Source organism: Oryx dammah, unplaced genomic scaffold (assembly GCF_014754425.2).
Source record: "Oryx dammah isolate SB20612 unplaced genomic scaffold, SCBI_Odam_1.1 HiC_scaffold_13, whole genome shotgun sequence".
Classification (NCBI taxonomy): Eukaryota; Metazoa; Chordata; class Mammalia; order Artiodactyla; family Bovidae; genus Oryx; species Oryx dammah.
Genome location: NW_024070197.1, coordinates 20,168,051 through 20,182,906, shown reverse-complemented (window position 1 = coordinate 20,182,906; position 14,856 = coordinate 20,168,051). Strand labels below are relative to the sequence as shown.

The 14,856-nt window shown below is 46.0% G+C and overlaps 1 protein-coding gene across 4 annotated transcripts in view; it reads left to right on the top strand.

Moving 5' to 3' along the window:
• GARRE1 (granule associated Rac and RHOG effector 1) overlaps nucleotides 1-14,856 on the top strand; it is an 82,354-nt gene that overhangs the window by 64,842 nt on the left and 2,656 nt on the right. For all 4 annotated transcript variants that reach the window (XM_040253126.1, XM_040253127.1, XM_040253129.1 and 1 more), the window contains exons 8-13: nucleotides 703-800; nucleotides 4,441-4,566; nucleotides 5,689-6,722; nucleotides 10,977-11,142; nucleotides 11,886-12,023; nucleotides 14,369-14,447. In XM_040253126.1, the coding sequence (XP_040109060.1) occupies nucleotides 703-800; nucleotides 4,441-4,566; nucleotides 5,689-6,722; nucleotides 10,977-11,142; nucleotides 11,886-12,023; nucleotides 14,369-14,447 (1,641 nt within the window). The remainder of the gene's footprint in view (nucleotides 1-702; nucleotides 801-4,440; nucleotides 4,567-5,688; nucleotides 6,723-10,976; nucleotides 11,143-11,885; nucleotides 12,024-14,368; nucleotides 14,448-14,856) is intronic.

The following is a 14,856-nucleotide window of genomic DNA, read 5'->3' as shown; positions in this document are numbered from 1 at the left end:
CATGGCACAGCCAAAAAAACCAAAAAACAAAAAGCTGAAGAAAGAAACCACTCTCTTCCAGGGAGTTCCCTGGTGGTCTAGTGGTTAATACTCCATGCTTTCATAGCTGTGGCCTGGATTCAGTCCCTGGTTGGGGAACTGAGGTCCCACAAGTGCACAGTGTGACCAGAAATAAAACAAGAGAAAATCACTGAGAAAGGATTGGTTCTGCATTTTTCCTGAAGTAATTCTGTTCTTATTGATGGTAGAGGGTAAAGTGGCCTTAACAAAAAGCCTCACCATCTATTCTGGCTCATGTTTGGTCATGACACGTAGGCTGCTCTAAAAGCATTGGTTTGATTTTTAATGACATTTTTACTTCTTTCAAGTGCATCGGGTGAAAAAATACTTAGATGAAGGAAATAAAGTAATTCCTAATTAACATATTTACAGCTTGGAAGAAGTACTAAAAATGATTGTAAAGTTCAGTACATCTTGCACCTAGAATGCAGTTTCTGTTTTTTGGAAGTATTACTGTTTTCAGTCATCTTTATTACTTGCTGCTGTCTCCATGGGATTCCTGACTGGCCTATGTGTTTCTGTGTTGCCAGATAGTTTGCTGTCTTACCAGAGTCACTCAGCATTGATAGGCTCATGCATTTGATTTGTTTATGATCCACTTTTCTCTTTGAAAGCTGATTGTTGTTTTTGTTTCTCTCTTAGGTGGTAGTTGACACAGCACAAATCGAAAATAAAGAAGCCTATGCCCCCCAAATCAGTTTAGAAGGCTCCAGAATTGTGGTTCAAGTCCCATCCACATGGTAACATGACTCTTACACTAACGCAGGCCTAAGCTTTGATTGATATTTGCACATCTTTGAAAAGATTGCATTCCTTGTGACAAATTTGTTACTGAGTCCACAGCTTTTGAACAGAGTATATCATTTCCTCTAAGTCACCCAGCATTTCTCTGAAGCTGAGTATAAAACATAGAATTTCTTCTCCTTTGTTCCAGCAACAACCCTGCTGACCTAGAGGTCATGTTATCACATGCCCAGTGTCATTGAAAATCTGGAGGCAGACTTGAGCTATTTCATTTTTAATTATTTGCTTATATTTATAAACTTATAATGAAGTATTCTTAATTTATTCAAACAAAAGCCCCTACAAATCAGTAAGAAATGGGCAAAGCACATAGACAGGTAAATCAGAGGAGACATGGTCAACGAAGAGATGAAGAACATGTATAACCTCACCTAATAAAGAAAGGAAGGCAAAGCAGAAAACACAATGTCATTTTGCCCAACATGTTATTAAATTGTTTTAGAGTAACAGTACTAGGTTTGGTCCAGACTGTATAAAAACTGGCACAGATGTTGTTGAATAAATCACACAGCCTTTCTGGAGGGCAGTTTCATTTGTCAGAAGCCTAAAATAAGGGCTGTGACCTCAGCAGTTCCACGTCTAGGGATTTATCCTTGTGATGTGCCTACAGATTCAGCACAGTTTTATTAGTAAATAGGAAAAATTAAACATATATTGGAAGACTTTTGCTATTAAAATCATGGGCAGAGTGAATATTTAACTATATAGAAAATGTTTGAAGTAATTAGGTAGGAAGAGATAGTAAGGAATAGTGACACTATTTGGGCCCGTGTGGACTAACGTGGTATTTGGGCAATGCATTTGAATTGTATTTAAACCATTTCTTCTTGAAATGCGAAGGGGGTCCAGTGGAGATTCTGCTTGAAGTTTTAGAATTTGTTAATATATCAAGTGTGAAAGCAAAAGTGTTAAGTCACTCGGTCATTTCCGACTGTTTGTGACCCCATGGACTGTAGCCCAGCAGGCTCCTCTGTCCATAGAATTTTTCAGGCAAGAATATTGGAGTGGGTTGCCATTCCCTTCTCCAGGGGATCTTCCTGACCCAGGGATCGAACCTGGTCTCCTGCATTGCAGACAGATGCTTTACCATCTGAAGGGTCATGTCCCAGAATCTCCCTTCTGTGAGTTTCTCCATAAACTACTAAATTTGATTGTTAGTTAATTTATATTCATGTCTTCATTCCTATCAAACAGTAGATTTTTTTTCTGGACTCAGCTTGCAGGATCGTAGTTCCCTAATCAGGGATTGAACTCGGGCCTGCAGTAGTGAGTGTGTGGAGTCCTAACCACTGAACTGGCAAGGAATTCCCCAAGCAGTAGATTAAAAGCTCACGTTTTTGCAAGTTTTGTGTTCCTGAAATTGTTTTCTAATTCAGGTTCTTATTGGAAAATATTAAACTTAACTAGGATTCTCATTTTAAAGAAAACATTTCCAGCTCTTGGATAATTGGGTAAATATAAACAGCTAGTACTAAAATGGTTAACAATGCAGTTTACTTCCAGAACTCTCCCTTTTTGATTGATTTCCTTTGTAATTCATTGAAAGACCTCACAGACTACAGAGGCTCCCTCTGCTGGCTACTTTTGGTAAAAATGGCACAGTTTTCATGTTTTTGTTTCAATTTACAAAATATGTGCTTGTTGAGAAGAACTCAAAAAGAAGTAATTGCTTTACTCCAACTTAGAGAAAGTGAACTTATTAGCAAAACTAATCAAGAGTTTATTATTTGCTTTGTTTTTAGCATAATGAAATATCTAGATTCTTTTTTTTCCCCCCAAAGTAGTGTCTTACTTAAATTTTTAAACTGGCATGTTTAAGCTGTTACCCATTCTTTCTTTCATCAAATATTTACTGAGTACCTAATATGTGACAGACACTGTTTTGGCTCTGGGAATTAAATCAGAAGCAAGACAGACAGGGTCCCTGCCCTTAATAGAGCTGCCTTGTAATGGCGTGGGGGTTGGGGAGGGGACTGCTAATAAGCATAGGAGTTAAGTTCAAGCACTGGCAAGCGTTCGAGGGGAATAAGAGTAGAGTGACATCATGTGTTATAGAATAACAGGTAGAGATGGCAAGAGGAAGCTATTTTGGATGAGGAGGTCAGTCATGAAGGGTCTCTTTAAGGATGTGACATTTGAGAGGAGTCTGCCACGCAGAGAGCAGATGGGGAAAGCATCGCAGGCAGAAGGAACAGCAAATGCAGAGACTTGAGGAGTGTGCTGGTGTGACTGGAAGTATGCTGGGTGGCGGTGAAGACAGGAGTCGTGGAAGCCCGGACTTGCAGGGTCCCTGGGGAACTAGAGTTTTATCTAAGGACAGGTAGAAGGTTTTAAGCCAATCAGGGTAATTTGTCAAAAAGAATAGGTTTAGTTTCTTCAGGGGATTTTACTAATCAGTTCTCAAGACTGATGAATAACATAAAAATACCATTCTGTTGATTTTTAGAAAGAAATAATTAGTATCACCAGAAACCGTAGTACTCCTTTCTGCATGACCAGAAAGTGCTCATTTAGTGGGCGGACATGTGACCAGCCAGATCACAAGCAGAAGTTGGCTTGAGAACATAGAGCAAGTATGTCCTGGTGATCAGCGATTCCAGGCTGAGAGAATCAGGTGCATGGACCTCAGCCAGGTCCACTGGCCAGGATTCTCTCCTAGGAGCCCAGGGTCTCGTCGGGTGCTGGCAGAGCTTGCCTTGTTGCTTGCTTTCTCCGGGGTTTCTGAGACTGGCCAGCTAACACCCTCACATGTATTTCTTCTCAAGCCACAGTCACACTGGGGGCTGCTGCCGCCTCCTTAGGGTGGCTTCGGCAAGTGGGATTTGCATCATTTAGCCCCCAGAGCACTCAGTAACAGATGGCATCTTCCTGGTTCTCCCTCTCAGAAAAGGCCTCTTGATGGAGGTGCCCCAGGGGGGCAGTGGGGACCTGAATGCCAGCGGGAAAGCAGCTCTCAAAGGGGAGCAGTTCAGGCAAAGGCAACAGCATCAGAGATCCTGAGATGTGAGCAGATCCAACATATTCAGGGCGTATGAGAAGCCTCTTGGTTGGGACACCATAAAGAGGTGACAGTGAAGAGGATTGTGTCCAGAGAGGCAGGAGGTCCAGGTCACAGAGTCTGGAGCGCTGTGGTGAGGGGTTTGGATTTTATTTCAGCCACAATAGGATGCCACTGGAGGGTTTTGCACAGGAGAGTGGTGTGTTCTGATTTGTGCTAGAGGAGGCTCACTCTCTTGCTGTGTGGAGAAAAGTCAGGGCTGAAGCTGGTGTAGGACAGTGAAAGCGCGTTAGGACACCTGGAAGGCAGCCCCTGCACCAAACTCTTCTCTTCCTACTAAACAGATTCTAGACAGTTAGAAATCTGTGGGGATGCCAGGCCCTGTTGTATTGCTTCCCCTTCCTGTTGTGGAGCAGCAAGTCCTAGTGTTAGCCCTGTCAACCTCTTAATATTCTTATGATTACTAAATTATTCTTTGGTGCCAAAAGTTGTGGCCTTTGGTATAAGGCCTGCTTGAAAATTGGAACCCTGTTGTGGAGAAGGGCAGCCTAGACTCACGCAACTCAATTGGTGTCTAGGTGCCTGAAAGAAGACCCTGCTACCATGTCCCTGCTGCAGAGAAGCCTAGATCCCGAGAAGACGCTGGGCCTGGTGGATGTGCTCTACACTGCGGTGCTGGACCTCACCCGCTGGAGGGCAGGGAGGTGGGTGTCCCTGCCGAGGAGCAGTGTGACCACTTACAGGGTCATGTGAGCTCATGTCACTCATAGTATGTGAGTAAGTAAGGCAAGAAGGGGAACTTTGGGGCAACTTGTTATTTGGGAATAATTTCAAGCTTACAGAAAAGTTGCAGGAATAGAACAGAGAATCACCCTTTATTTACCCAGACTCCCCGGTTTGTGAACACTTTCGCCTTCATTTGTTGTATCATTTCAGTTAAGTCCATCAAAAGGATTTTAACCAAGCTCACATTCTCCCTATGAACTCAGAGCAGAAAGGTGTTTAGAAAATTTACTTATATCTTGCATGAAATTTATTTATATCTGAAAGTGCTGACAGTTGCAAGATTATCTATTTGTGAATAAACTTTAGAACTGGAGAGACCTTGGACATTTAGCCACAGGCCCTCTGCATGTCCTCATTCCTGAGCACACAGAGGCCCAGAGCAGCGAGGTGACCTAACCAGGGTCACTGCAGCCATCACCTGCCCAGCTGCCCACCCCATGCCCTTTCCATCTCTAGGACTTTCTTTCAGTACTGGAAAAAATATGCAGAAAACTTTGGAAGTAGCAGCCCTCTGTTCTTGGCACTGTCTATGAATTACCTTCAAAGACAAGCCGTGCTGCCTCGTGTCCCTGGGTCCTGCCCACTCACCCCTCTCTGCTGTGTGGATTAGTCTGTTGACCCTCTGCTGGATCTGCCAGGCTCCCCTGTCATCCAGGCACACAGCCTACCTCTGCCAAATGCATCTCCCGCGCTAGACTAGGCGTGCTTTGCTCTCCTGCATTGCAGTCAGAGGGTTTCACTCAAAAATCCTCATGCCAGAATCCTAATGTAGTTTTCATGGCCCTGCGTTAGACACGGTGAACGTGAAAGTGTTAGTTGTTCAGTTGGCTATGGTAGATGTTTTATAATAAATATAGATAGTAAGTGCTTAAATTATGTACTCTTAAAACTTTTGGGTGTTTATGAAATAAATGAACCCAGTTCCAAACAAAGAGGTCTTTTCATTCTTAAACTCTTTCTTGAACACCAAAGCAATCCCATTTTATTGTCCAGTGTGTATATTTGTCTTTTTTAAAAAAAATACATTTCTCTTTCAATAGGGAACAAGCTTTACCCTGCATACAGATCCAGCTTCAGAGAGAGATCTGTGATTTTGGAAATCAGGCTGACTTGCCTTCTGGGAATGGGAACAAGTCTTCAGGTGGCCTGCAAAAGACATTCTCCAAGCTGACCTCCCGGTTCACCAAGAAAGCTTCATGTCCCAGCTCGAGCAGCAACACGAGTTATTCCATTCCAAATATCCCTTCCAAAAACATCTTCATAGCCGGGTGTTCAGAAGAGAAGGCCAAAATGCCCACTAATATGGATTCAAGGCTACAAAGCATTTTGAACATTGGTAATTTCCCTAGGACTGCAGACCCTTCACAGTCAGCTCAGAATTCCAGTAATCACATGGCCAATGGTTTTCTCCTGGAGAGACGTGACAACTTCCTGCAAGGGGATGATTGCAAGGACGAGAAGGGTATGAATTTGCCAACTGATCAGGAAATGCAGGAGGTGATTGATTTTCTCTCGGGCTTTAACATGGGCCAGTCACACCAGGGCTCCCCGCTGGTGACACGGCGTAACTCTGCTGCCGCAGCCATGGTGACTGAGCAGAAGGCAGGAGCCATGCAGCCACAGCAGCCATCACTGCCAGTGCCCCCACCACCGCGGCCACCCCAGGCTGGGGCGCACACACCTCTGACACCCCAGCCGGGCCTGGCACCTCAGCAGCAGTCCCCAAAGCAACAGCAGCCCCAGGTCCAGTACTACCAACACCTGCTGCAACCTGTCGGACCGCAGCAGCCCCCGCCCCAGCCCCGGGCCCCTGGGAAATGGGTACCTGGCTCATCCCAGCAGCCAGCACAACCCGTCGGAGCTGGTCTGTCTCCCCTTGGCCAGTGGCCTGGCATATCTGATCTCAGTTCTGACTTGTACAGCTTGGGTCTGGTGAGCAGCTGTTTGGATGATGTGATGTCGGAGGTTTTGGGACAAAAGGCACAGGGACCTAGAAATAACACCTGGCCAAACCGTGACCAAAGCGATGGAGTCTTCGGGATGTTGGGAGAGATTCTGCCTTTTGATCCTGCAGGTATGTGAGCCCCCTCCCCACCTTGGACTTTTAACTTAAATAGTATCACCAAGGACTTTATAGGGCCTGTCTGCCATGGCCTTCCTTGTGGGAGGCAGTGACTTAATCCCCTTTAAAGACCCTTTCTCACTGTCTGATGGCAAGTATGGGGCAGCTCCAGCGAAGGGAGGAAGCAGTAGTTAGAATGAGTCTGAGAAGGTAAGTGGAACTATTTTTTTACTTTGTAGACAACAGAATTGAGGCTAAGAGAAGCTGAATGACTCGAAGTCCCATTAGTCAAGAGGGCTCGAATCTGAGCCCTCCCATTCATGGCAGCCAAAATGACTGGCCCTTTGTGGGCTTCTTTTTCCCTAATTACATAACCTGTTCTGCGATTCTCTTTTGCTTAAAGTCTAGAACCCCTGAAAGGTGGTAAAGCACCCTCCTACCTTCATAGAATTTGGCTTTTCCTGGCCTACAATTGTGAAAGTTCCCCAGAGTTATCTTAGGAAATTAGAAAAAGAATTTAGAAACAAAACAAAAGTAAACTAGGAGGAGGAGTTAAGGATAAAAGTTGTTCTACACCTGAAACTAAAATGATATTGTAAATTAGCTATACTTCAATTTCAAAAAAGGATAAAAGCCAAAGCTAAATAAATTTGAAAGAAAAATATGGTAAACATTATAAACAAATCTAAAAGAAGGGTCTTTAGAAAACCGATAAAATAGAGAAGCCAGTTTACTATAATCCTGATTAAGACAGAGCAAAGAAAAACAAGACTAGGAAAGAGAAAGATAGCTACAGATATAGGAGAGATTCAGAGAAGGCAGTAGCAACCCACTCCAGTACTCTTGCCTGGCAAATCCCATGGATGGAGGAGCCTGGTGGGCTGCAGTCCATGGGGTCGCCGAGAGTCGGGCACGACTGAGCGACTTCACTTTCACTTTTCACTTTCATGCACTGGAGAAGGAAATAGCAACCCACTCCAGTGTTCTTGCCTGGAGAATCCCAGGGGTGGGGGAGCCTGGTGGGCTGCCGTCTATGGGGTCGCACAGAGTCGGACACGACCGAAGCGACTTAGCAGCAGCATAGGAGAGATTAAAGTAACTTTAAGGGTTTCCCTGGTGGTTCAGTGGTAAAGAATCCACCTGCCAGCGCAGGTGACACAGGTTCAATCCCTGATCTGGGAAAATCCCATGTGCCCCAGAGCAACTAAGCCTGTGTGCCACACTACTGAGCCTGTGCACCGTAGAACCTGTGCTCTGCATCAAGAGAAGCCATTGCAATGAGAAACCATGCACCACAGCTAGAGGGTAGCCCTTGTTGCAACTAGAGAAAAACGTGCATGGCAACAAAGACCAAATAAATAAATAAACTATTAAAAAAAAAAAAGACATTATCACATATGATGTGATGACACCATACTAGAAAACTGAATGGAAAATAGAATCTTTTCTCACAAAACATATATGATCAGAATTGGACCAAGTAGTGGAAAACCTACCCAGTCTATTCCAGGAAGAGATTGGAAAGGGAGTTACGAAGCTAACATGATTTTACTGTAAAAACGTAACTTTTTATGAATGTAGATAGATGCAAGAATATGTAGCAGTATATCAAAGGAGTTATATCTGGTTCACTTTAGTAGTATAAGATAGTTCAGTCTAAGGAACTCAGCTCCTGTACAGTAATCTGTTATTTCACCCAGTAAATGAGAAAAATTCATACAGCAGAAGATGCCATCAAGACATTTGGTAAAAGACACCAGCAGTTCTTAAGTAAACTCAAAACATGAATAGAAGGAAATGTCTTGAATATGAAAAAGATTATCTACCAGTAGCCAGTAGCAAGTAGTACTTTGTACAGTGAAACAAACTCATTCCAGTTAAATCAAGACCCAAACAGTGTGGCAAATGATACTACCAATACCATGTGACTTTGTCTTGAACTTTCTGGCAAATGTAGCAAGACAAAAACAAAGGAAATAAGTGGTATAATTTGCGTTAGAAAAGAGAGATTAAAAAAGCACGTCTCTTGGGACTTCTTCCCTGGTGATCCAGTGACTAAGACTCCGAGCTCCCAATGTAAGGGGTGCAGGTTTCATTCCTGGTCAGGGAACTAGACCCCACATGCTGCATACAAGATACAAGATACAAGATAAATAGATATAAATTGATTACTTTTTACTCTCATTTAGCAAATGTTATATGGAAGTGAAAAATAACGACCAGAAGAGATTTCCAACCAAGTGAACCCAGCATTATCTAAAATTAAAGGAAAGGAATTTTTTCTTATGTCTTCTCAGAATTCCTCATACTGCTGCGTGTGCTCTTTTGTTCTTGCTCCCCTTGTGTGGGTGGATGTGGGGCCCCTACCTTGGGGAAGGTCTAATGGTTCCACGCTGCTATGGAAGAGCAAGCTCTAGCCACCACCAGTGGGGGCTGGTGTGGTACATTTTTTCAATCACTGAGAAACAGTGTATACATTTTTTGACAGTCCTATAATTAAATCCAGAGTATTAATGGTGTTTGGCAGAACTTTATCATCTTTAATCTCTTCTGGGGCGGAACAGCCTGTATGTCATTAACCTAGGACTCCTACTAGCTTTTCCTTCTGGACATCCCTTTCTCACCTTCAAGTCCTTCATGTAGCTTCCTGCAGATGCCACCCCATCAGCATAAGGTCTACGTGGCTCTTAAATAGACGGGGAAGCAGTGGAAACAGTGTCAGACTTTATTTTTTGGGGCTCCAGAATCACTGCAGACGGTGACTGCATCCATGAAATTAAAAGACGCTTACTCCTTGGAAGGAAAGTTATGTCCAACCTAGACAGCATGTTGAAAAGCAGAGACATTACTTTGCCAACAAAGGTCCGTCTAGTCAAGGCTATGGTTTTTCCAGTGGTCATGTATGGATGTGAGAGTTGGTTGTGAAGAAAGCTGAGCACCAAAGAATTGATGCGTTTGAACTGTGATGTTGGAGAAGACTCTTGAGAGTCCCTTGGACTGCAAGGAGATCCAACCAGTCCATTCTGAAGGAGATCAGCCCTGGGATTTCTTTGGAGGGGATGATGCTAAAGCTGAAACTCCAATACTTTGGCCACCTCATGCGAAGAGTTGACTCATTGGAAAAGACTCTGATGCTGGGAGGGATTGGGGGCAGGAGGAGAAGGGGACGACCGAGGATGAGATGGCTGGATGGCATCACTGACTTGATGGACGTGAGTCTGAGTGAACTCTGGGAGATGGTGATGGACAGGGAGGCCTGGCATGCTGCAGTTCATGGGGTCGCAAAGAGTCGGACACGACTGAGCGACTGAACTGAACTGAACTGAACTGAAGGGCATTCTGGAAGGATGAATTCCAGAAGGCGCCCTTTCAGGCAGGGGCAGCTAGAACTGAGTGCTGCCTCTGCACAGGCGCACGCAGCCCCTGCGCGCCCTCTTGTGGCCATCTTCGTGCAGTGCACACATGGCAGCTCCCAGAGAGAGCAATCTAAGGATTGAGCCCTGGTGTCTTTCCCACCTTGAAGCTAGAAAGTATTCACTCATGAGTCATCTTCAGTTTGTGACCTACAGACATTTTCATACTGTGTCTTTTTGTTTGACTTTCTCTAAATGGCTTCTTTGCTGTTTTTCTTCCACTGGTACTGGCCTGCACGTCCTTACTCAGTTCTGTCCAATATGTTTCTTTCCACCTCTTCATACTTTCATAAATTTCACCCTACTCACTATCACTCTTACGATCTTCAGGCTGAATTAGCAGGTCTGCCTTCAGTATCCAGGAGAATATTGGATCAGACTTGAGCCCAAGGGGGAAGACCAGGTATTCTCTATCTGGCTGACCCTAATGCTTTGATAACTTTCAGGTTATCTCTTAGTTGAAGTCATCATCTGATCCTCTTAGTTGTTAAGTATGTAGCTCCAGACATTGGAAATTTTTAAAGTAACTAGTATTTGTCTTTCAAATTTAGCCTTCGCTACAGCAGACCTTTTTATTCTCTGTCTTTGTGCACATTCAGCTTGCCCTGCCCTAGGCAAACCCCTTCTCACAGTCTCTATGCACACATCATTCCCCATCTTCAGACCTGTGTGCTAAAAGCCCCACCTCACCACAGTAGGCTTCTGAGCAAATTCTACAGCCCACTCTGGGCCGCACGCCTGGCAGCCCCTCACCACTCGTCACTGTGTTTGTCAACAGGACACCCTCAGAAGGTAGGGAAGGAAACAAGCCAGTTTGGCCCCCAACCCTGTTTATTACTCTGTCTTAACACAGTGGGTTCAGATCCCGAGTTTGCACGCTATGTGGCAGGAGTGAGCCAAGCAATGCAGCAGAAACGGCAAGTCCAACATGGTCGCCGCCCAGGCAACCCTCGCGGCCACTGGTCACCCATGGATGACGCCCATCGGACCTGGCCTTTCCCAGAGTTCTTTGCAGAAGGGTGAGTGCTGGGTGTGTGGGTGGGAAGCTGAGTTTTGGGTCTGGGCGTTCTGCAGGGGACCTTGATGTATACTCTTACCAGGCCATTCATTTCTAGGCCCCCATGTGAGAGAATGGCACATGGTCAGATCTTAGGAGTCAGAGTTTCGTGACTGACTAGGATGCTAAGTAGCATGTGGTGTCCCTGTACATACACCATTGGTATGAATTGATTTCTGAGACAGGCTCTTCTGCCCTGGACAAAGATCTTATTTGGTGGTGTTTAGGACATAATTGCCTGTTCAACACAGCCTTTAGCTGAAATGAGCATGGTGATGAAACCTGTGTCATTTATGGAATGTGATCCTTATAGCCTACAAAAAAAAAGGCAAAGGTGTACAGTTCAGATTCTGATGTATTGAGAGAACTGTGGATTTTCATCATAAAGACCTTTGGGGGAGTGATTGTTTTTTTAACACCTCTTATTGCTCCCTGATTAATAACTCCGCACAGCTAAAGACCATCTCAGCTTTTTGTTTGCTCAGACATGAATTGCATATATACACCACAGCTTCTGAGGCATTTTTAGAGGAAGGAGAGAGACAAGGGACCACTATTGGGTTGTGAGATAAGAGCAAGGAAAAGACTGTTCCCTTAGGGTTGGGGTGGGGGTAGGGGTGGGGGTGGGCCTGGCCTCGGGCTGTCTAGCTGGGGTCCAGGCTTGCTGCCTGAGGCCTGGGACCAGCTTCTCTCTTTGGCTTTCAGGGATGGCCTGCACAGCGGCTGGGCGGGGGCTCAGGGAGACTCAGCCAGCTCGAGTGATGAGACATCCTCTGCCAACGGAGATAGCTTGTTCTCCATGTTTTCAGGGCCTGACCTCGTTGCTGCTGTCAAGCAGAGAAGGTATGAAGAAATCTTTAAACCAAAGAACAGAGGGGTGCATGAATGTGGTCCACAGCTTAGTCTTCTACAAAGCTCAGTAGCCCCATTGTTTCCAGGTACCCACATTGAGAGAGGGAGAGGACCTCTTCTAGGACTGTCTTGCTGAAGCTTGGGTGGTGATGTAAAGTTGGGCTGAGTTTTTACTGGGAGAACAGTCTTATGCTCATGGTAGCCCAAAACACCCGTATGACAGGCTAAGAAGTATTATGGAGAGCAGGGTCTGCTGAGGCTGGTCTGCACCTTGTAGGGGACAGGGCTTTCTGTGGGAGGAGCAGGGCCAGGACAGCCAAGTTCTGATCAACTCACCAACAGGCTTTGCAACCCCAGACATGGGCCTGGCCCCCTCTTACCCTCAGTTTCTTCATCAAAGGTGGAACTGGATAAAAATAACCTCTGAATGGTATTTCAAAGTTGAAAAAAGCAGTTACAGAGTATATTTGGAGCTGAAGTTTTCAAGTGTAAGTGTTAGTTGCTCAGTTGTGTCTAACTCTTTGCAACCCCCATGGACTGAAGCTCTTTAGGCTTCTCTGTCCATGGAATTCTCCAGGCAAGAATACTGGAGTGGGTTGCCATTCCCTTCTCCAGGGGATTTTCCTGCCCCAGGGATCAAACCCAGTTCTCCTGCATTGCAGGCAGATTCTCTACCATCTGAGCCACCAAAGGCATTATAAGTTTTCAAAAGTAGCCACAAAAATGAAAATGAACCCTGAAATTAGAGAAGGATTTGTTTAGAAAGAAATGGAGAGACTGTTGTGGATGTGAGGAAGCAGAGGCCTGCCAGGTCAAAAGGACATGAGCAGGAATAGAAAGCACATGGGGTCGCCTGGGCGTCAGAAGTCATGGCCTCGTGTGATAGGACCAGGGTCCGTCAGATAAGAGTGGGGAGCGGGTAGATGAAGATGGAAGGGCACCTGAGTCACGCAGACTAGGATGCATAGAGGAGTCCCTGTGGTGTTGGCAGTGATTGCTGACCCAGGCTGGGGTGCATTCACAGGCATTTCCTCACTTAATTATCACAAACACTGTGTTTGTTTACTAGGGCTATCATATCAAAGAACAACAGACTAGGGAAGTATTTAACAGCAAGGATTTTCTCCTAGTTCTGGAGGCCAGAAGCCTGAGATCAAGGTGTCGGCAAGGTTGCTCTCTTCTGAGGCCTGTCTCCTTGCCTTGCAGCTGGCCTCTTTCCCCTGTGTCTTACGTGGTCTTCTCTCTGTGTACCTCTGTCTGGATCTTCTTTTCTTATAAGGACAGCAGTCATGTTGGATTGGAACCCACCCTAATGACTTCATTTTAACTTAGTTGTTTAAACAGCGTATCTCTAAATGCAGTCACACTCTGAGGTACTGGGAGTTGGTGCTTTCACGTATGAATTTGGGTGGGGGAGGGACACCTTCATTTATTCTGTAGCTCCTGTCATGTACCAGGCACTGGTGGTAGAGCAGCAAATAAATCAAAGTCCCCTTCTTCGTGAAACTGATATTCTACTGAAGGAAGGCTGATAAAAAAATCCAGTATGTTGGTTTGGATTAGGTTCTATAAAGAAAAATAAAGCGGGGTCTGAGGGCAGAGAACAGGTAGATTTCGTGTGTTCCAAATGACAGTCAGGGAGGCTACTGATGAGCAGAAAGCTGAACAAAATGATGGAGGAAGTGGCAGTGGGGTGTGTGGGAGAGAGAAGAATCAAGGGTGAAATGCAGGGTTTTGGCCTGAGCCTCTGTGTGAAAGGGGGGTGTCATGGACCCTGATGTGGAGGCTGCGGGAGGAGTGGGACTGAGCCTTGAGGAGAAGTGCAGACTGGAAATCAGAGAGGCTGGCTAGAGGTCCAGCTAGTCACCACCTCAGCAAAGGCTGCTGCTGCGCACCGGAGCGCTGATAGGCTGATTTACCTGGCTGGCTGCTGCTGCGTCTGCTTTTTTCCTTCCACTTAATAACACATTTTTTCACGTTAGTGGTAAAACTAACAGCTGTTTGTTTTTTTTTAAGTCATCTGTCTCCAGTGCATGGTAGTCAGTCAGTCTGTATCTATTGACCAACTTAACAAAAGGCTGGAGCTGGCAGACTCAGCCGCTGAAGCGGCTGGTGCCAGTCCTCATGCCCGCCACCCCCCACCCCCAGCCCAGCCCTGTCACGGCCTCCAGAAGGGTACCACACCATGGAGACCCACCTTTGCCCCCTGCACACAGTGGGCCCAGGGCCTCCCCACCCAGAACCAGGGCCTACAGACGCCCACAGCAAGCAGCTAGGTGTGCCCTGGAGGGGGCCGGGTGGCAGGCAGCCGCGGCCTGAGCTCTGGGCTCTTTCAGGAAGCACAGCAGTGGTGACCAGGAGACCAGCACGCCACCCTCAGCGCCTCTTCTCACTGCAGCGGAGGACGTGAACCAGGTATGTGGGCCCTGCTCTGGCCACACAGGGCTGGCTTCATGGGTACGGACCACAGGCAAGGTTCCAAACCCTTAAATTTTAAGAGTTGTATGGGGTTCTTTGTGGTGAACAACTCTCAGGTTTTTGTCTAAATGATGAGCCATCTCAGCAGACTCAAGAGCCACGTGCAGAGGAAGTTCTGGGGCTGTGCTGTCCAGAATGATGGCCATTAGCCCATGTGGCTACTTAAGTTGAAATTACCTAAGTGTAAAGATTGAGTTCCTGAGTTGTGCCAGCCACGTGTGGTGAGCAGCTGCTGTACTGGGTGGCGCGGACGGAGCATGCCTGTGGTTGCGCGCTCTGCTGGGCGGCGCTGCTCCAGGACTATGGGAAGGGCTGGGGCTCACACCCTGTTTCCTTGGTGGGAATA